The sequence below is a fragment of the Melospiza melodia genome, chromosome 10 (genome assembly GCF_035770615.1).
Source record: "Melospiza melodia melodia isolate bMelMel2 chromosome 10, bMelMel2.pri, whole genome shotgun sequence".
Lineage (NCBI taxonomy): Eukaryota > Metazoa > Chordata > Aves > Passeriformes > Passerellidae > Melospiza > Melospiza melodia.
In genome coordinates this window covers 14,616,820-14,636,089 of record NC_086203.1, presented here as the reverse complement: position 1 = coordinate 14,636,089, position 19,270 = coordinate 14,616,820, and the positions used below count along the sequence as shown (strand labels likewise).

Below are 19,270 nucleotides of genomic sequence, written 5' to 3'. Positions count from 1 at the left end.
CTGCTGAGATAAGCTTTATGATAAGCGTTATCTTTTTGAGAAACTGATCCAAACCTCACTTATTTTGAGTTAATTGCGTGTTATTTGTTATGGCTGTTATTGTTCCCCCCACAGCTGCAGGCATTCTTCTCTCAAACACACTCAACATGCATACTCATGATTAATGTTATTTTTAACATTTCTGGACAGCATTTAAAAATATACAACCCACTCAGACTGGCTTAGCACGTGCTCCTCTGAGCCAGGCTGCCATTGTCCCACCAAGCCCATACAGCAGTGCAGGTGTATCCCAGAGACATCAGTAATCCTAAAGGTTTGCTTTTCATTCTTATGGATATTTACATACACACCCCATCATAAAAGCATTGTTCAGCCCATGACTGGCCTCTAGATTCAGAGGTTTAGGTTTCCAGAAGTTAATATTAAATCAATTCTATACACTTCTCTAGGAGGAGCCAATGTGGAAAGCTGGATTAATTTTACTACAGCTTCTAGTTACCCAATTTCTAAAACAAGTATTCACAATGCAGGAAGCTTTTATTGCCCTAGACACATCCATCTTGTGCAAGAAGGATCAGAGAGCTGTTTAAATGCAGCCTCAGGACACAATGCAAAACAAAGACTTTGGAGCCTCCACGTAACCTGGAACAAAGCTACGCCACTTAAATGACTGATGTTGACTGGACAGGGTTAAACAACAGCTTTACACAGCTCATAAAGCACCAGCTAATTTTAACTTCATTCTTTACCTCCCCACAATTGCCAGAAAAACTTTTTAAAAAGCCAGCTTTGCAGCTGAAGAGACAGCCTGGAACAGAATGCAGCTTTTGGAGAGAGAGCAGAAAACTGCAGCCCTCGCATCACATGTGAGCACCCGCAGATACCGGAGCCTCTGCACATAACTTCAGACACTGAGTCTCATCCTCAGCAGCCTTTGAAACAGGGAAGGGGAAGGAAGAAACAGCAGCTCTCTAATGAGGGCAGTAAGTCCTAATAACGTACATGGGAAGAGACGTACAAAGAAATTTCCAGTTCAATTTGATTTATTACTGAAGTGACATGTTTCAGAAGGAAAAAAAAAAACCAAAACAACTGACAAATCTCATCAGAACAGGCAAGAAAGGAGCGTGTTGCAATTATTGTGTTGCAGTCAGTGCTGTGTGGGTGACGACAGCAATACTGAAATATGCTTAGGAAAGAGGAAAGGAAGCAAGAAAGACTAACTGTGCCCCTTAAGCCCTGCTTTTTAGGCCAGATTACGTGACACAGGGATGTTCTTTAGTTCAAAGGTTCCTGAGAAGGTTGTGAAATCTCCTTTGACAGCTTCCAGAAACAAAAATACACAAATACCCCACTGCCCCAGTTTCTCAACACATTGGAAGCCTTTACATAATGTATTGACACCAAGAATTCCAGCTGCTTCACGTACAACTCATACTGAAAATATGAAAAAGCACTGATGAATGTAGAAGCCTCTGCTCTCCTAGGTTTAAAAATAAAATTAAAATAAAATACCAGTTTCCAGGTATTTCCTACTAGCATTATCCACACCAATCCCCAGGACTCACCCTTCCTACCATCGCACATCTTTGTTCCAGTACAACTCTTTCACAAAGCAGCCTTGTAAAATATTTCTTTCTTCAGAATCCTATACACACTGATCAGAAGTACAGCAGAACTTTATTCTTTGAATGAGGAAGAACAACCAGACCCAGTATTTGGATATCTGCTTATAAAACTTACTTTGTCTTTTTATTTAACCTGTCTTCGTACCTAAGCAGGGCGCCAGTTTCAGGCTACTGAAGGAGAAATGTTAGGATGGAACAGGTTTCCTGAGGACACTATTTGTGCAGCATTTGTTCCACAGTAAGACCACCTCAGAAACAAGATTTAGAACATTCCAAAAGGATTTAGTAATAGTTAAAAACAAAAATTATGGAAAAATTAACCTGCTGTCCCATGGCTTTACTCTTGATAGCTATTAGAACAGCCTTAGTGCTCTTCCTGCTGCTCCTACACCTCTCCAGAGGCAGCTGGACACACGCTTTACCTCTGAGGCAGCAGTGAGTACACCCATCAATTTTGAGGCCAAGAGGACAAACTACAAAACTCACAGGGTATTTTCATTAAAAAATACCTGCAATTAGGGAATGTAAGCCTTTAACCAATTTGCCTAAGAGGATATAGGTGTAAAAAATACCCTGTTGTCACCTTGAAAGTAGAAGCACTGGAAAAGCATTCTCACCTGAGCTGTAATCTTTCAGTCGCAGGTCCTTCACAGGTGTCCCATCAGGCCCTCGGAAAGCGTTGAGGATCTACAGGAAAAACAAGATCCACTTCATCTCCAAAATCAAACCTCCAAACCCAAGGTACTTGCCAATGCACATTTCTGTCCCTCCAAGAGTTCTGTTCTTTCTAGGTTAAGGCTGTTACAAACTGACACACTTTCCAGCAGTACCTGAGAATTAAGTTCCAGCTGTACCTGAGAATTGTTACTGAGTTTTCAAAGTATTTTTGGGTTTTGTTTGAAGAAGTGAGCACCATTTACACCACAATTCAACTCTTCAAAGGTTTATTACACTGCTTTCAGCCAGACTCAGATCAGATCCTTATTTAAGGTCAAAGATGTCCTACTGCCTTTAAGAAAATCAAAGTACAAGAACAACTGTTCTGGGTCTTATCATCCTCTGAAGGACAAAGTTCTCTTGTGAGTTCTCCTTTATCAAGCCCCAGAAGATGATCACTACAGCTAGCCCTAGCAAAAACTGCTGCATGTAGGGGTTCTCATGCCTGGAACCTTCACCAAATAAACAAAAAACCCCAAAACTGAAGTCCTAATTCATAGGAAACTGAGCTACTTTCACCATGTAGCCTACATAATTTTATGGGTATTTTTTACTAAAATCAGCAGGAACAGCAGATATCTTTTCCATCTCTGTGAGATCTCATTTAAGCAATTTCAAGTAACTAAGAACAAACAAGTTCGCTTAGACACTACTTGTCTTCTGAGCCCAAAATAGTAGTAACAATATTTGGTATATATAAAGCAGTGATGAAGTAAGGCATGTTGCAGAGTCTGGAGTCAAGGCTTCTAGCTATCAACACCCCACATGCAACCACAGGAAAACTCATCACTTCCAGAAGCCCCAAAAACCCAGAATAATCAGATAACAGGTAACATTGCAATGACTTCTAAATCTGGATTTTCCCCTGGGGAAATGACAGACCATCTGATATGCCTTAACCAGACTTCAAAGTGGTACTTTAGAAACCCTCAAGAGAAGTTTCTGGATGAGAAACATCCCACTTACATCATCCTTTGTGGCAGTTTCAGGCACTCCTCCCAGTCGAATGAGCTTGCTGGGCTTCACATACTTGGGGCAGGTCCGGTAATCCTGGTCCTTGAGTTGACACAATCAAGATGGGTTTACAAATGAGAGATGCTGGCTCACAAGATACACAAGCAGCAGCAAAATAAAGCAGGGGAAAATTCAAAGGCAAAGGCCCATAAGCAGCCTGACTCAAAGCTTTAACCCCTGCTGGAGATTCAGGGAGCTCTGGAGGAGCTCTTCACATGCTCACTGAGCTGTATAGGAAGATACAGCTCCAGGAAAATAAAATGGGCAGATCATATCTCTCTGCTTTCCAGCAGTGGGAGATTCGAATTCAATAGCAGCTATTCAAATTCAGTAGAAGTTATTAACTCAGTAGTTACCACTACCTTCATGTTTGCAAGACAACTGAAGGAAAACAAAGTATATATGAGATAGTAGTACACAGGCCCACCCAAGGCAGGAGCTTCTCTCTGATCCTGCTCATAAGCAACATCCAGGGCAAAACAACAAAATACATTTATCTGTAACCACTTCCCCCAAAAGCCTCTGTCAGGTTGTTTTCAACCTGGGGACTTTCTGAACCAAATCTGGTTCTACATATTTAGCAACTCTCACTTGCTAAACTGCACTTCTCTTGGGTGTAGTGAGAGTCCTATGTGTTGGATAAGTGGGTCCTAGTTACTCTAAATGAGCTACAGCTGTAAAGTCCTTAGTTGGGCAGCAGCTGTAGCTCATGAAGGCCACTGGGATAAAAGGGGGTGGGTCGAGAGCCCAGGAGGAGCACCTGTGAAGCCATGAGGAACTGCACAGCAGAGAGGAGCTGCATGGTAGAAAACCAGCCATGAAGGTATGGACTTCAAGAATATCATAACAAGAGTATGGGACTCTAGAAATATGAAATACAATGAGATAACAACAATTGGTGACCCCGACGTGATGGAGGTAGGCAGCCTGAAGAGCTGTGGAGATGGAGGTATGCAGCCTGAAGAGCTGTGGAAAATAGGACAGCCTGAGAGCTGTAGCAGCCTGAAGAGCTGTGGAAGATTGTGTATATTGTACTTGTGTGGTGTATGAGGCCTTTGAGTCTTGGGATAAAACATGTATTGTAAAGGAAATGAATATATTGTACTTGAATATCTATATTGTATTTGAATATATCTGTTAGTAATAGAAAAAGGGGGAAATGTAGTGAGAGCCCTATGTATTGGATAGGTGGGTCCTGGTTGCTCTGGACGAGCTACAGCTGCAGGGTCCTTGGTTGGGCAGCAGCTGTAGCTCATGAAGGCAACAGGGATAAAAGGGGGTGGCTCGAGAGCCCAGGAGGAGCACCTGTGAAGCCATGAGGAACTGCACAGCAGAGAGGAGCTGCATGGTAGAAAACCAGCCATGAAGGTATGGACTTTAAGAATATCATAACAAGAGTATGGGACTCTAGAAATATGAAATACAGTAAGATAACAACAACACTTGGGAAATGTTTCTGAGATAGAAAGGGTGCCCATTAAATAATCTGGAGCAGAGAATGATCTCAGAGAAGGATGGTGAATTAGAATAGAACTGAAGTGATTGGACATGGATGAAGACTCCTTCCCAACTCCTCCCATTCTTTGGCCAACACACATTTAACAGAGACATCAATTGACAAAAACACCTACCTGGAGGTTCTTATAGGGCCTAGAATCTTTGCTGGGTTTTCCTTCTGCAAAGGACTTGCCATGTTCATAATCAAACATTTGATGCCCCGGCAGCCGGTGATCCACGTCCCGATATTCCATGTTCCTGTAGTCTGTATCTTGCCTCCCAAGGAAATCCAGGTCACCTTCACCCTTTAACCCAAGATCAGCATCGGATCTTTGCTGCTCCCCCCCAGAAAGCTGCTGCTGTTGCTGCTTGTTAGCAAAGGTCTGAGGTTGCTCTTCTTGCTCCTGAAGAGTAGGAAGAGGTCCACGGCTATTCTGGAAATTGTGTGAAGTGTCATCTTCAAGACCCAGTCCCAGGGATTCCTCTTCTCTGGCTGGTGCTTCCGAGTGTTGGAATTCTCCTTTTTGGCTACCAAAGGGATTTCTATCTAGACTAAGTGCAGACTCATCTCTTTTGCTGGTGCTTAAACCGGAGCCCTCTCTTTCTGCTAAAGGTACATTAGGTTGGTTGTGTCTAAAATCTACAAGGCTTTGATCCACAGGAGGCATTTCCCTATCTGAAAAGTCCATGGGAGGAGCCACATCTCTGCTCCTAAAGTCCTGATCAGATCGGGATCTGTGTCTATTTCTGAAGTCTGACGATGGTGCGTTCCTGTTTCTGAAGTCCAGATCAGAGGTGCCCATGCCCCTGAAGTCCAAATCAGGTACATCCCTATTTCTGAAGTCTGAATAGGAATGTTCTCTGCCCCTGTAGTCTAACTCAGACATGTCTCTTGCCCTAAAGTCTGAATGAGGCCCATCTCGACCTCTGAAGTCGAAATCATAAGACCCCCTTCCCCTGAAGTCTGACGGAGGTTCCTCCCTGCCCCTGTAATCCATGTTGTGTGCTTCCCTGTCCCTGTAGTTCATGCGGAACGTGTCCCTGTTCCTGTAGTCCCCTGAGGGAACATCCCCAGCCCTGAAGTCCATGGGGGGCCCTTCTCTCTCCCGGAAGTCTCCAGAGTACATATCCCTGCCCCTGTAGTCAGAAGGAGGTGGCTCCCTACCTCTGAAATCCATCTGAGACTCATCTCTGCCCTGGAAGTCAGATGGTGGGAAATCCCTGCCCCTGAAATCGTGGTGCCCATCCCCACCTCTGAAGTCACTACGTGGTCCATCTCTAGCTCCATAGCTGAAAGAAGGTTCCTCTCTGTTGGCAAACTGAGGATTGAGGAGGCCTGGGAGTCCCTGGATATCAAAAGGAAGTGATTTTCTGCCAGAGAAGTTGCCAGAGTGTCTTTCTTGACCAAGACTATCAAGGGAAGGAGGATATTCCCTGTTCCACCCGGGAGCAAACCTTTCTTCTTGGCTCCCACTGTAGAAATAAAGACAGTATTATTCATAACGTGCTTAAGAGTCTGAAATCTACACAGCAGCACATTCTTCTCTAAACTTTTATAGAGCTGTGTAACAGTCTAAGATCCGCAGAAGATATTGATGTTTGGCAGTTTAAGATGAGGCAGCATACGACAGATGTGAGAAAGTAAACTGGGGTGCTCCCATTTCAGCACAATTTCCAGAAGCACTCAACAGAGAATACCTGCAACATTAATGGGTTAATGATGGTAGCAATCCACATAGTCCTGCACTGCACACAGCTCTGCAGCTGTCTGAGGTGCCAGCAGCTGGTGTGTTGGTTCATTAGCATCACCAGCACACGCCTGTGAGGAGCCCAGGAGCTTAAGCTCTCTGGGCAGTATGGAAACAGCTAAATTAACACATCATCCTGAGGCACATGAAAGCAGAGGTTACCAAACAGGCTTTACTGACATGCTACAGAGACTCATTTATGCTTCCTTGTGCTGCAGTCCAAATTGGAAAATTCTGAAACCATCAGTTCACTGAGGGTGCCTCACAGGACTATGCCAACAATCGACATCCAAGATATCCCTGTGCTCGTGCCTCAGACTGTCTTACACTGAGTTCACAAGACTACAGCTATGAGTTCTCCCAATATCTCCACAAAAACACTCAGGAAGAATTTTCCTCTTAAGGCAGTTGTTCAAAATCCAATGGGGCTTTTTTTTTTTTTTTTTTTTGTGGGCTGGAACTATCTGATTTTTCACCTAAGCAAGGCTCTAATACATATTTTAAAAAACAGAATGATACAGTATCAGCACATTTTAAAATAACACCAAATGCTACCCAAAGCAGTGGACATTTCCTTAGCAACTACAGCAAGTCATGTTGTACTCTGAGTTTCACTACAGAATCACTCACCAAGATTAATCAAAGCATACACAGATTTCCTAAGGCACACGGTCCATTTCACCACCATGTAGAATAGCAATTAAAACTTGGATCAAGGTTAGCATTCCCCACCCAATACATTAAAGAACAATGCCAATAAAATCCACTTAAAGATCATTAGAACAGCATAATTGATATAATCACAAGACACAATCCCTCCCTCATTAACACTGTTACTACATGTTCTGGAGGACACTGATTTTTATCAGCTTTCTCAACACATTACAGTAGACAATTATTTGAAGTATTCCTAGAGCAGAAACCTAAGGCATGCCATGAGCAGTTCCTTCATCACACTGATTTTCAAGGGACTGAGGTGCACACACGAGCAAAGGATGAAAGAATGATGCACAACAGAGGAAAATTCTAGATTTTGGAGGCTTCATTTTTACAGCCAGCACTCTCTTGCAAACACAGGTCACAAGTAACCACCAGAGGAACACAAGCTAATAAAAATATTGTGTTGTACAGGTCAGCTGCATATTAATCTTTAGAACAGTTGCAGTGACATTCAAAAATGTCTTATGAAGGAGTATATGAGGATATAGATTTTTTGCAAGTGCATGTAGTGGTAGGACAAAGGGGAATTGGCTTAAACTGAAAGAGAGTGGGTTTAGGTTGGACACCAGGAGTAAATTCTTCCCTGTCAGGATGGTGAGTCCTTGGCACAGGCTGCCCAGTGAAGGATGCCCCATCTCTGGAAGGGCTCAAGGCCATGTTGGGCAGTCTTGGAGCAGCCTGGGATAGTGGAAGGTGTCCCTGCCCACACCAGGGATTTGGAACATGATGGTCTTTAAGGTCCCTTCCAATCAAACCATTCTGTGATTCTATGATATATGGACTTATTAACCTCATGGAAAGAATTAAACTCTCAATGTTTTAATAAAATTGTGTGTGCAATAAATGTGGCAGTATTTCTGAACTAATTTTCTTCTCTTACAGGCATTAACAGCACATAATACCAAAAGCCATACAGCACATCACATTGGCTCACAACAGCTAAACTAAGTATCACTAGAAAAGGTGGTGTGGAGGACTCAAAATATTAAAAGCAGCTGTTGCCCAAAAACTAAATTTAAAACTTCACAGAAATGCAGAAACTATCAATTAACTTGTCTGTTCTTTGGCCATCACAACTAGCTCCATAGAGACCTCATAACTTCCACCAAAACAGTAAACAGTGAGTTCCCAAGGCTTATTGTATTTAAGAACATTCCTGAAATAAACCATACATTGAAGCGCTTACCGAAAAGACCCCATTCTGTTGCCTTGTCGATGGTCTCCCCACATTTTGATCTTGTCTGGTAGGCTTCCAGAAATGGTTAATTCACTCTAACAACACCCAGACACCACAACCTGTTGAATAAAAAGCATGATGATAAGCCACAAGGCAAAGAACACACATGACATGAGAAAAACACTGCTGGTTAGAAGGTGTGTGTGTAACATCTGATCAGGATCCACAGATATACAAGAGCACACTCGGGCATGAATGAATTCAAGTGTTGCATTTCTCCACGTTCAAATTTGTAAGTGCCAAATGACTCCTGAAATCAAACTGTCAATATGGTGGGCAAACAATTTGATATCTGCTTTGATTAACACAGAGCTTTCCAACATACTGTGCTGTCTGACACTATTCAGGGTGCAGCTAGAAAAGTGAGAACGCCGCCATCTATAAACAACAAGGACCGCTGCCGAACAACAGTTTGCAATTAATGTTTAATCCAAACTATTTTTGCCAAAAGCTCTTTGCTGTTCAAGGAAATGATCGCCATTCTTGGTCTACCATGGATACTCTGCCCTCAGAAGTATGCAGACAACATAGGAGGTTTTGCCAATAAATCATGACAGGCACTGTTCTCCAACGCTGCCCTCATCAAGTAGAGTGACGCAAGTAACACTTGCCTCAACAGAAATCTAAAATTTCATCCACTTCCTCCCACCAGCAGAGAAGGTGAGGATTTCCTGGCGATAACCAAAGCCAGGACTTGAAATAGGAAGTACTTCCGTCTTTCCAAAAGAAAAAAAAAAGGCTGCAGCAGAGCATGGAGAAAACTGAGGGAGATGGCAACCTGCTGGCCTCAAACCTGCTTGGCCAGTCCAGCTGCCATGCCACCAGACCAAGGCTGGGAGACCTGGTGCTTAGACACTGTTCCAAAGAGGGATTATTTACCTCCAGTGGCTGAGGGGACAGAGGACAGCACAGTCACTGCCAGGCCGGGCTGGAGCAGCTCTTGGCACACAAAGTCCTGTTTGTTCTGCCTTCCAAAGGTCAGCGCTGCCATGGCAGAGGCAGGTCAGCAGAGCAGCTTAGGACAGACTTTCCACCAGGGAGCAATTCCAGGTGCTGCTGCTGGCAGCTGTCTGTGCCAAGGAGCTGAGGGAGCTGCTGCTGTGCCAAGAGAGTCCATGCTCTTGCCAGGGTCCACTGCCCACCAGGGAAGGCTCAGGTGGGAGCCAGGGACAGCAGGTTCTGGCAGAAACCAAGCATGCAGAGGCTGAGGAAGGCAGCCTGTGCAACCACAAACCACCACTGATCCATCCACCCCAGTGTCACTTCCAAGGAAACAGGTTCATTCCATTGGCCACTCAGTCTGCTCCCATCTTACATGGCTCTTGATAAATAACTGCCCTGGTCCCAAGGATTTCCTCCATCTTTCTAGGAGGAAAAGTTCTCTTTCTAAGAGAACCAAGACCACATCCCCTCCATGGCAAGGGCAGGCAAAGGGAGATGGTTCCTGTTGTCAGCCAGTCCTTTCATCCGAGATCTTTTGCAGCCTGCAGACCTCACATTTCTTGCTCTTCCCTTCTGGATTTCCCTCCCCCACTCCACTTCTTCTTAAGTCAACAACCTCACCAACGCTTAAAAAAAAAAAATCCCTTGCCAGCTGGAAACTGTTTAGACACAATATTCAAATTATCAGAAAAGGAAAAAAATACCACTGGACAGCTACCAGGCCTGGCACAGGCCTGCTGGGCCGTGCAGCAACCTCCGGGAGCGTGAGGTCATGGTTCAGTAACACAGGGAGCAACAGTGGCTCTGACAGCCCCCACTCAGCCTGATCCGCTCCCCGCCTGCGCCTCTGGCAAAGCACCGGCTGTGAGTTGTGCCAGCTCGTGCTTTTCTGGGTCTGCACCACGGATGACCCTCACAAGGGAGTTATATTTAACCCAGGTCACTTCAGTGATACGCTTTACCACACAAGCACACAAACCAAGGTGACAGCAAACTGCAGGACAGGGACAGAAGGGTCTTAGCCTGGCTTCCACTGATGCCAGGATCTCCTGAAGGTACACCCTGCTACAACTGCTCCAAAAAAAGCACACCATGATGAGACAGCGTGAGGATTCACCCTTCTGCCACGGGCAGGTACCTGCCAGCTCAGCTATCACCTCCCATCTCCCAGGTAACTGCTGGGAGACAGGTCAGAGTGAGGGAGGCTGTGTGCCAAAGACACCCCAGGCCAACAGCGATGGTGGCAAAAAGCCACCTGCGTGCTTGGAACCGTGCACCCATCAGTTCTGCCATACTCTGGTCACAACCAAGTGTTTGAGGATTTGGAAACAGTCCAGTCACTGGCAGAGCCCAGAGCAACAGCTCTCTAGGACAATAATGAGCAGTTCCAATTACCCTGAACATTTGGGAGGCAGATATGCATCATCCTTCCCTACTCCTATCCCAGCTGGCTCTACCTCCTGGAGGCAAAGCCTCAGCTCCACCGAAGATACAGAAGGCACAACTAAACAAGGAGAAGCTCCTTTGTGGTTTTAGTTCCTCCAATGACTGCTGGCCACACAGCCCTCCCAGGGCAGGCTGGTGGAGCTCCGGATGCTCCCTGGCATTACACCCAATGGCTTCCTCAGGACTGTGCCCCTGCCCTCCCCAGGGCTTCCCCACACACCCCTGGGGAGGCTCCCGACTCCGCTTCCCAATCTGCACGTGCCAAGCCTGACAGCAAACTCTTGGAGCTCTCCCTCCAATTTATATCCTGCTATGGGAAAATAATGATCTTTGATCATGGGGATTGTGCAGCTGAACCAGGCTAAGCAACTGGTCTTCTTGAGGACTAAATAAAGACATCTGTCAAGGGGCCAGCACAGCCCTCAAGTGTCTCCTCACCAATTTACACCCAGCTTCACACCTTTTTCCCAAATATGGGGGAGAGAAGGGTAATTGGTGACAGACTGGGTGCTATTTTCAGAAAAATACTCTGATATTCAGAGCTTCTCTCCAAACAGATTTTGCCAAGACTTGGTATTTATAGAGCATGAGGAAATCAAACACAGAACTACACACGAGAGCAGAAGAAGCAGTTTGCTGTGGAACAACTTTCTGTACTCAGTAAAGTTTTTGTAAGGCTGAAGAAAGGAAAAGGCCTCTGTGAAATCTAAGTTCTGCAGGAGGTACGAGAAAAAACCATTCCCCAAAGCTACAGAAACCGCAAGTAGCCAAGAAAGGCAGCTACATCCAATGTTAGATAGAGATCTCTAATTCAGAAAAAATATCAAAAGCAGGCCACTGACATGTGAAAGGAGAGGGAACCATTTTGGCTCTCATAGGTGTCAGGCTGGAGGATTTTCATTTTAAAAAAAGGATATGTATACTTTTCATCTATATGATGCTTCTAAAAACATGAATTAGAGACAATTGGGTGAATTCCTAACACACCCCACCCCATTACTATCCTGACCTTGCTTGTCTCAAAGGACTTCACAAGTTGTTCCCAATCAGTGGATTTTGGGAAAGACTCACACCACAAACACCCTGCCAGGACAGAAAAGTGAATTTCACCTTCAGCAGCATTGTCAAAAGTAACACCACACAACAGCAGCAGCAGCAGCCTCTCAATTGTTTTTAAAATCAGAGCACGGGAGGTCACTGCCATCACTTCCAGCCGTTCCTGATCACCGCCTTACGTGGCCTCCACCAGAGCCAGAACACATCCTGCCTCCACCTAAGGCTTTACTCACAGCCCAAAATCTCGTTTAGCCCATCACTTGGGATTAAATCCACTGACACACAGCTCCCATCACATCCCTCTGCACCCCAGCACGAATCCAGCCCACTTCGGTCCAGCCCTTTTACAACCACAAGCATTCCGAGGTGGACACACATGCGACCTGGTGCAAAAAGGCCCAAATCATGATCAGGGCCTCAGAACACCACTGAGATACCACAGAACACCACAGCTGCTGTCAGCGATACACACGTGGCAGGCCCCAACACCTCCGTGTGGGACATCGTATCCTGAGCCAGGGGCCGAGCATCCCAACCCCACAACCACATCCCACCAGGGCGCGGGGTTCTGATGGACACCGAGCCCACAGCACGCAGCTGCGGGCCCGCAGCGCCAGTTCCTGCTGCCTCACGCCCGCAGCGGGCCGGCCCAGCCTCACTCTGTTCCCAGCCACGGGTGACCCAAAACAGACACACACACACAACCCCCCCGCCTCATGGACCCCGCAGCCTGCCCTCCTCTACCCCGGGCAAGCCCACCCCGGGAGCCCCTCGGGACACTCTTTGATCCTCCCACCCCACTGAGCGAGATCCCCTTTATCCCAGGCGATCCCCTTTATCTCCCGAGAGACCCTCATCACCTACTCCTCCTCTTCCTCCTCCTGCTCCGCCGCTCCCGCCTCGCACAGGCCCCACGGCCGCCACGGCGAGAACCCGGAACTTCCGGCTCCCTCCTCCCGCTCGGGCACCCAGAGGATGCTGGGAATTGTAGTCTCTATTACAGGGTTCCTGCCGCCCCTTCTCAGCCGTGTCCTTGGGGCTCGCGGACTACAACTCCTATGATCCCCTTTGGACCGCACCGCCTACAACTCCCATGATGCCCCGCGGCGGGTCGCCGCGATGGCGGGGGTGTCGCCGCGGTCGGGGCCAGGACCGGCGGTAGGGCGGGAGGTGACCGCCCGCCGCCGGCTCCGGGCCCTTTTCCGACCCGCCTAGGCTGTGCCCGGGGGGCTGCAGGGCGGCCCCGGGAGGAGCCGCGGAGGTGGGTCCCTGCGCGCTGTCATTAAGGGGGGTCCTGGGCCTGGGTCGTGCCGGGGCTGAGGAGCGGTGACACCTCAGCGCCGGAGGGGGAAGGGTCGGGGTGGGTCCGTGCTGGGCCGGGAGAGTCCTGGGGTGAGTCCCGCCCACGGGAAGGTCAGCAGGGTGAGGAGGAAAGGTGAGGACGGGGCCCCGATCCACTCCCCTGCACCCTCTGGGGCTGTCACAGGATTTTAGTGGGGGTTCTGGCTCCCCCAGGTGCGGAGGGGGTCCCAGAAAGCTCCCTGGCACTCTCCAGGGCTGGCACAGGCTCCCCCGGATGAGGACAGAGCCTTTATCGGTTCCCCAGTACTCTCCAGAGCTGTCACAGGGTTTTGTGGGGTGAGGATTTAGCTCCCCAGGGGACAACAGAGCTTTGACTCCAAAGTCAAAGGAACTTTGAGCCAGTTCCCCAACACCCTCCAGAGCTGTCACAGGTTTGGGGCTGGGGGCTGCATGAGCTCCCCCTGGTAAGGACAGGGCCCTGATCCACTCAGGGCTGTCACAGGACTTTGTGGGGCTGGTCTGGCTCCCCCAGGTGCAGCGTTAGTGGGATTGGATTTGGGAGCAGGAGGTGTGCTGGGGCACAGAGCAGAGCCCAGGCTCCATGAGCTTCCCCAGCAGCCAGGTTCAGAGGTACAGGCTCCTCACCAGCCTGCCTCCTGTTGCTTTTTCTTGTGCTCACTTTTGAGATGGTTTTCCCCCAGGGAAGGGAGGAAGGAGCAGGCTGGAGGCATGGCCTTTGCTGGAGAGGGCACCCAGCTCCTGGGCTGATGCCAAATGTGCCAGCTCACAAGGAGTGCCACCAGCCTCGTCCCATGGCAGCCACCTAACCCGGGCCCAGGAGGGTCATAAACCCCTCCCTTTGCAAACACAAGGCCTCTGGCATCTCAGGTGTGGGGACAGGCCCCATCCAGGGCTGTGGCCCTTCCCCCTCGCTGCACAGGGAGCCTGAGCAGCTTTCACAGGGGAAATCGGGGCCAAGCCTGGATGAAAGATGCCGTGGCCAGGGCCTGGAAAGAGCTGGGGCTGCATGAGAGAGGAAATCCTGCTGGATTAGAGCAGCTTTCCTGACATCTCACCAGGGCTCAGAGCTGCCTGCTGAGCCAGCGGGATTGGGCCACGGGTGCTGGCCTGGCCCCGCTGGAGAGCAGAGCAGTTCAGGGCCTGCTTTGAAAGTGAGGGGACACAGGGGTGACACTGTGGGTCACATGCAGATCCTGCCCCGAGGAATGGCTGCAGATGTCCATAAGAAGAAAAGCTGGGAAGTGCCCAATGGGTCCCTGGCGCCAGGAGATGGGCAGCACACAGAGAGGTCCGAGAGCCCCACGCCGGGGCTGGCACAGGGCACAGAGCCAGGTATGGAGCACAGCTCACCAAGGGGGGAGGCAAAGGGGGGGAAGGAGCAGTTCCTCATGTGGGCTGGGACCTCCGCAGCCCTGTGGGCAGGGGGAGAGGGGCCCACTCATCACCAGCAGGACCTGCACCCACAGGGTGCTGTGAGATGGGGAGGGGAGGCAGGTCCCCTCTGCATCCCTCCCCCACCTGGGGGACACGTGGACGGATGCTGCACGGCCGCTGTTCCCAGGGGCGGGCCAGGAGGGAGCCATGTTCGTGCACACCCGCTCCTACGAGGACCTGACCAGTCCCGAGGACGGGGTGGCCGCGGCGCGGAGCCCGGAGGAGAGGCGGGGGGAGCCGGCCGAGCCGAGCAGCATGGAGCAGATCAGCAAGGACTTCAGCGAGCTGAGCACGCAGCTCACGGGCATGGCCCTCGACCTGGACGAGGAGATGAGGGCGGGCAAGGAGGGGAAGCTGGAGCCATCCCCGCAGACCGCCCGGCGCGACTCGGTGCTGTCGGGGAAGGAGGAGGAGGACGTGACCATGGACGCCTGGCGCTCGCACCGGAAGCACGTCTTCGTGCTGAGCGAGGCGGGCAAGCCCGTGTACTCCCGCTATGGCTCTGAGGAGGCCCTGTCCAGCACCATGGGCGTCATGATGGCCCTGGTGTCCTTCCTGGAGGCCGAGAAAAACGCCATCCGGTCCATCCACGCAGGTACCACCCCAGGGGGGAGGGGTTGGGGGTTCACAGCCTGCCCATCTATGTGCCTGCCACCATGGGCCATGTTACCTGTCCCCAGGGACAGATGGGTTGCTGGGGGGAGAGGCTGCAGCCTGGCTGTAGCCCTGGGGAGCCAGGCTCACAGATCTACCCCCGGCCCCCCGGGGGCTCCCTCCCAAGCAGATGGCTACAAGGTGGTCTTCGTGCGGAGGAGCCCGCTGGTGCTGGTGGCAGTGGCACGCACCCGGCAGTCGGAGCAGGAGATTGCCCACGAGCTGCTCTACATCTACTACCAGATTCTGAGCCTGCTCACCTGGACCCAGCTCAACCACATCTTCCAGCAGAAGCAGAACTATGACCTGCGCCGGCTCCTGGCTGGCTCCGAGCGCATCACCGACAACCTGCTGGACCTCATGGCCCACGACCCCAGCTTCCTGATGGGCGCCGTGCGCTGCCTGCCCCTGGCCGCCAGCGTCCGCGACGCCGTCAGCAGCAGCCTGCAGCAGGCCAAGGCCAAGAGCCTGGTGTTTTCCATTCTGCTGTCTGGGAACCAGCTGGTGTCTCTCGTGAGGAAGAAGGATCAGTTCCTTCACCCCATTGACCTCCATTTGCTCTTTAACCTCATCAGCTCTTCTTCCTCTTTCCGGGAGGGCGAAGCCTGGACTCCCATTTGCCTCCCTAAGTTCAACTCCAGCGGTTTCTTCCACGCCCACATCTCCTACCTGGAGCAGGAGATGGACCTGTGCCTGCTGCTGGTCTCCACTGACCGTGAGGACTTCTTCACCGTGTCCGACTGCAAGCGGCGCTTCCAGGAGCGGCTGCGGCGGCGGGGGGTGCAGCACGCTCTGCACGAGGCCCTGCGCACCCCCTTCTACAGCGTCGCCCAGGTGGGCATCCCCGACCTCCGGCACTTCATCTACAAGTCCAAGAGCTCCGGGCTCTTCACCAGGTGAGGCCCTGGGGAAGCGCTGGGCCAAGGCCGTGGCACGTGGCGTGGGCCAAGCCCCTTCTCCAGTGGGTTAATGGGGTGCTGTGTTCCTGCAGCCCCGAGATTGAGGCTCCCTACGTGCAGGAGGAGGAGAAGGAGAGGCTCTTGGGGCTTTACCAGTACCTGCACAGTCGGGCCCACAACTCTTCACGGCCCCTGAAGAACATCTATTTCACAGGCCCCCGCGAGAACCTCCTGGCATGGGTAAGGCCGTTGGTGGGGTTTGGTGAGCCTGTCTTTTGTGGTCCTGCAGGGTGGGGAAAGGGGGTGGTAACACTGCACAGCACCAGCACCGTGGCCCCCAGGGAGGACCCCAGTCTATGCATGGTCCTTTTGGGGGTGAGCTTGCCCCTGTGGGAGGGAGGGACAGGCAGGGGTAGCAGTGGGAGCTGGTAAATTCCAGGACCAAAGGTTGTGCTACGCCCTGTCAAAAAACCCACTGTGGGGCAAACCCCAGGGTTTGCTTCTCCCACTTCTGAGCAAACCAGATGCCACCCATTTAGGATACCCCACTGCCACTTTGTGTCCCTGCACTGGAGCCCCTCTGCCCATTGCTGGTAGCCCATGGGGGGAAGAAGGAGTGCCAGCCCCAGGTGGGGCACAGTCCTGGTCCCAGCACGTGTCCTGTCCTTCTCCCAGGTAACCAATGCCTTTGAGCTCTACGTGTGCTACAGTCCCCTGGGGACCAAGGCCGGCGCCATCAATGCTGTCAACAAGCTCATGAAGTGGATCCGCAAGGAGGAAGATCGACTCTTCATCCTCACGCCCCAGACGTACTGAGGGCATCACCCAGGGCATGGAGGCAGCTGGGAGAGCCCCCGCTGTGCTGGGGAGCCCATTCCCAGGGATTCCCGGGCTGTGTGTCCAGGGGAGAGGGCATGGTGGGACCCCAGAGCACAGGGAAACCCCACCTGCAGGACTGTCCAGCCTGGCTGGTAGAGATGGGGTGCACAGGAAAGGGAAGGGGATGAACAGGACTTTCTCTCAGCTGCAGGCAGTGCCCCAGCTGGGGGGCCTGCTCTTCCTCCACAGTCCTCAGCTCCATCCTTTGTTGTGAGGGTCCTGGAGTGGGGCTGCTGGTACCCCAGGTTACTAGAGGGGAGCAGAGTGCCCCCTGTGCCTGGCACCTCCCTTCTCTGACATCCTGTGGCTGTGCCAAGGGTGGGGGTCCCCAGGGGAGATGTGGCAGCACTCAGGGGAGCCCTATGTTGCTGTGCCTGCAGATGGCAGGTGACACTGTCCAGGCAAGGGACAGGGCTGGCCTGGGGCACACACTGCTCCTCTCCCTGTCTTGGGGGATCTGGACCCCCCCAGTGCCAGGGAGCCTCTGCAGCCCCAGAGTGGGTTTGCCCCCCTGGCATCTGTATGAGCCTGGACCCTTCCCACTGTGGCTGTGAAAAGGGTGTCTGTCCCTGGGGATGCTGGCAGGCAGGGTGGGTCAGCAGGGTCCTGCCCACCTCACCACAGGGACACGGGGCAGCTCCAGAGAGCCAAGGTGCCGAGGTGTTTGTCAGGCTGCTCAGGGGCTCGTGGTTCTGGCTGTGGCTTGTGGATCCTAAAGGGGCAGCTCAAGCACATCTCCTTGGAGACCCCCCCAGTACAGGGCCATGGAGCTCCCCAGCCCATGGAGAGTTTTCCCCTTGGCACGGGAGCACCTATCCCCCAAACTCAGCCCCTCGAGCCAGCTACTGAGCTTTCTGCACCTCCCTGGCCACCCCAGGCACTGGTGTGGGGCTGAGCACCTGTGAACAGCCCAACTCCGTGTTTTGGGGCTGTCTGAATAGTCCTGGAGTAGGTATCAGAGGAGGGGCAGAGCCAGCAGGGTGACACCCCGGCACAGAGGGAGCTGGGAAGGATCCGGCAGGGCTAGCACAGGGATCTGCTCCTGTATTTATGCTCCTGCCAGAGTGTAATCGCTTCTCTTTGCTCATAAACATTATCTGGACCCTAAGTTGAGTCTTGTCGCGTTCCTGTATGTTCACTGGAGTGGGGGGATGACCAAGCTGGGCGGGAAGTTTGCTCCAAGTTTGGTACGGTGCAGTCCAGCCCCGGGGATCCGCTGGGAGCCAGGAAAGCTGCCGGGGAGCGGTGCGGGGCTGCCGGGGTTGTGCTGGCAGGAGGCGGCGCTGACTGGAGATTGGGAGCGGCAAAATCCCCGGGCTGAGCTGGCCCCGGCCAGCTCATGTCGAAACCGAGAGGCGCAGCCGGAGGAAGGAGCTCTTGGGTAAGGCCCGGAGCCAGCGGAACTGCCGGGCCTTGCACAACGCGGGGCGGGAGCCTGGGGCCGGGGCTGGCCCGGCGGCGGGCACGGGGCACTTTCGGCAGGCTCAGCCCCTCCTGGGACCAAAGTCCCCAGCACCCCGCTCACCTGGAGGAAAGCTGGGGTTCGCGGCCCAGCCTCTGAGCGCAGCAGGGCGCTTGGAGGGCAAATCCATGCCCGTGAATCCGGATGTAAAGACTCTTCCCACATCCCTACGAACAGCAGTCACTCCCAGAGGTGCTGGCACCTCCTGCCACTGCAGGCAGACAGGGAGGGAAGGGACATGAGACACAGAATGGGCACAACAGAAATAACCCTCACAGCTGCCCTGGCAAAGCTGTGGCTCCCCCAGCCCTGCTCTTTTCTCCCAGCTGGGAGCTCCGGTGCTGAGCCTGCCGCACCCTGAGGTGTCCTGTTGGCCTGGAAGCGAGCAGCGAACGCGGTGCTGCCGCGGGGAAGCGGCAATTTCCATTCCAAGTGTCGGGGTGTCAGCTGTCCCTGTGGCAGCGGGCTGGGGGCTGCGGCCGAGGGGCCACGGGGTACCGGCATGCAGGACCCCACTCGCACCCAGGGATGCTGCTGGCAGCCACCTCCCAGCCACGGGGAACCCCCGACGGCCCCCCGGACCTGCAGCGAGGCAGAGTGCCAGCCCTGCACCC

General features: G+C 51.9%; 2 protein-coding genes across 4 annotated transcripts in view; one reads left to right on the top strand and one right to left on the bottom strand.

Annotated features, from left to right (window-relative positions):
- Positions 1 to 12,952, bottom strand: part of RBM6 (RNA binding motif protein 6) — a 58,917-nt gene extending 45,965 nt beyond the window's left edge. For 2 of the 3 annotated variants that reach the window (XM_063164476.1, XM_063164478.1), the window contains exons 1-5: positions 12,866 to 12,952; positions 8,511 to 8,620; positions 4,991 to 6,329; positions 3,312 to 3,401; positions 2,246 to 2,315 (exon numbers count right to left, since the gene is read on the bottom strand). In XM_063164476.1, the coding sequence (XP_063020546.1) occupies positions 2,246 to 2,315; positions 3,312 to 3,401; positions 4,991 to 6,329; positions 8,511 to 8,554 (1,543 nt within the window). In that variant the 5' untranslated portion in view covers positions 8,555 to 8,620; positions 12,866 to 12,952. The remainder of the gene's footprint in view (positions 1 to 2,245; positions 2,316 to 3,311; positions 3,402 to 4,990; positions 6,330 to 8,510; positions 8,621 to 12,865) is intronic. The other variant, XM_063164477.1, reaches the window with a different exon arrangement.
- Positions 12,953 to 13,121: 169 nt separating this feature from the next.
- On the top strand, positions 13,122 to 18,302 carry MON1A (MON1 homolog A, secretory trafficking associated). The gene is made up of 6 exons (XM_063164475.1): positions 13,122 to 13,266; positions 14,519 to 14,660; positions 14,890 to 15,357; positions 15,547 to 16,312; positions 16,408 to 16,555; positions 16,991 to 18,302. The coding sequence occupies exons 2-6, from the start codon at positions 14,534 to 14,536 to the stop codon at positions 17,129 to 17,131; spliced, it is 1,650 nt and encodes a 549-aa protein (XP_063020545.1). The 5' UTR covers positions 13,122 to 13,266; positions 14,519 to 14,533; the 3' UTR covers positions 17,132 to 18,302.
- The last annotated feature ends 968 nt before the right edge of the window (positions 18,303 to 19,270 follow it).

Coding starts and splice junctions, on each gene's coding strand:
- MON1A (XM_063164475.1), top strand. CDS start 14,534: ATGGCTGCAGATGTCCATAAGAAGAAAAGCTGGGAAGTGCCCAATGGG. Junction 15,358..15,546: donor CATCCGGTCCATCCACGCAG/GTACCACCCCAG, acceptor CCTCCCAAGCAG/ATGGCTACAAGGTGGTCTTC. Junction 16,313..16,407: donor AGCTCCGGGCTCTTCACCAG/GTGAGGCCCTGG, acceptor GTGTTCCTGCAG/CCCCGAGATTGAGGCTCCCT.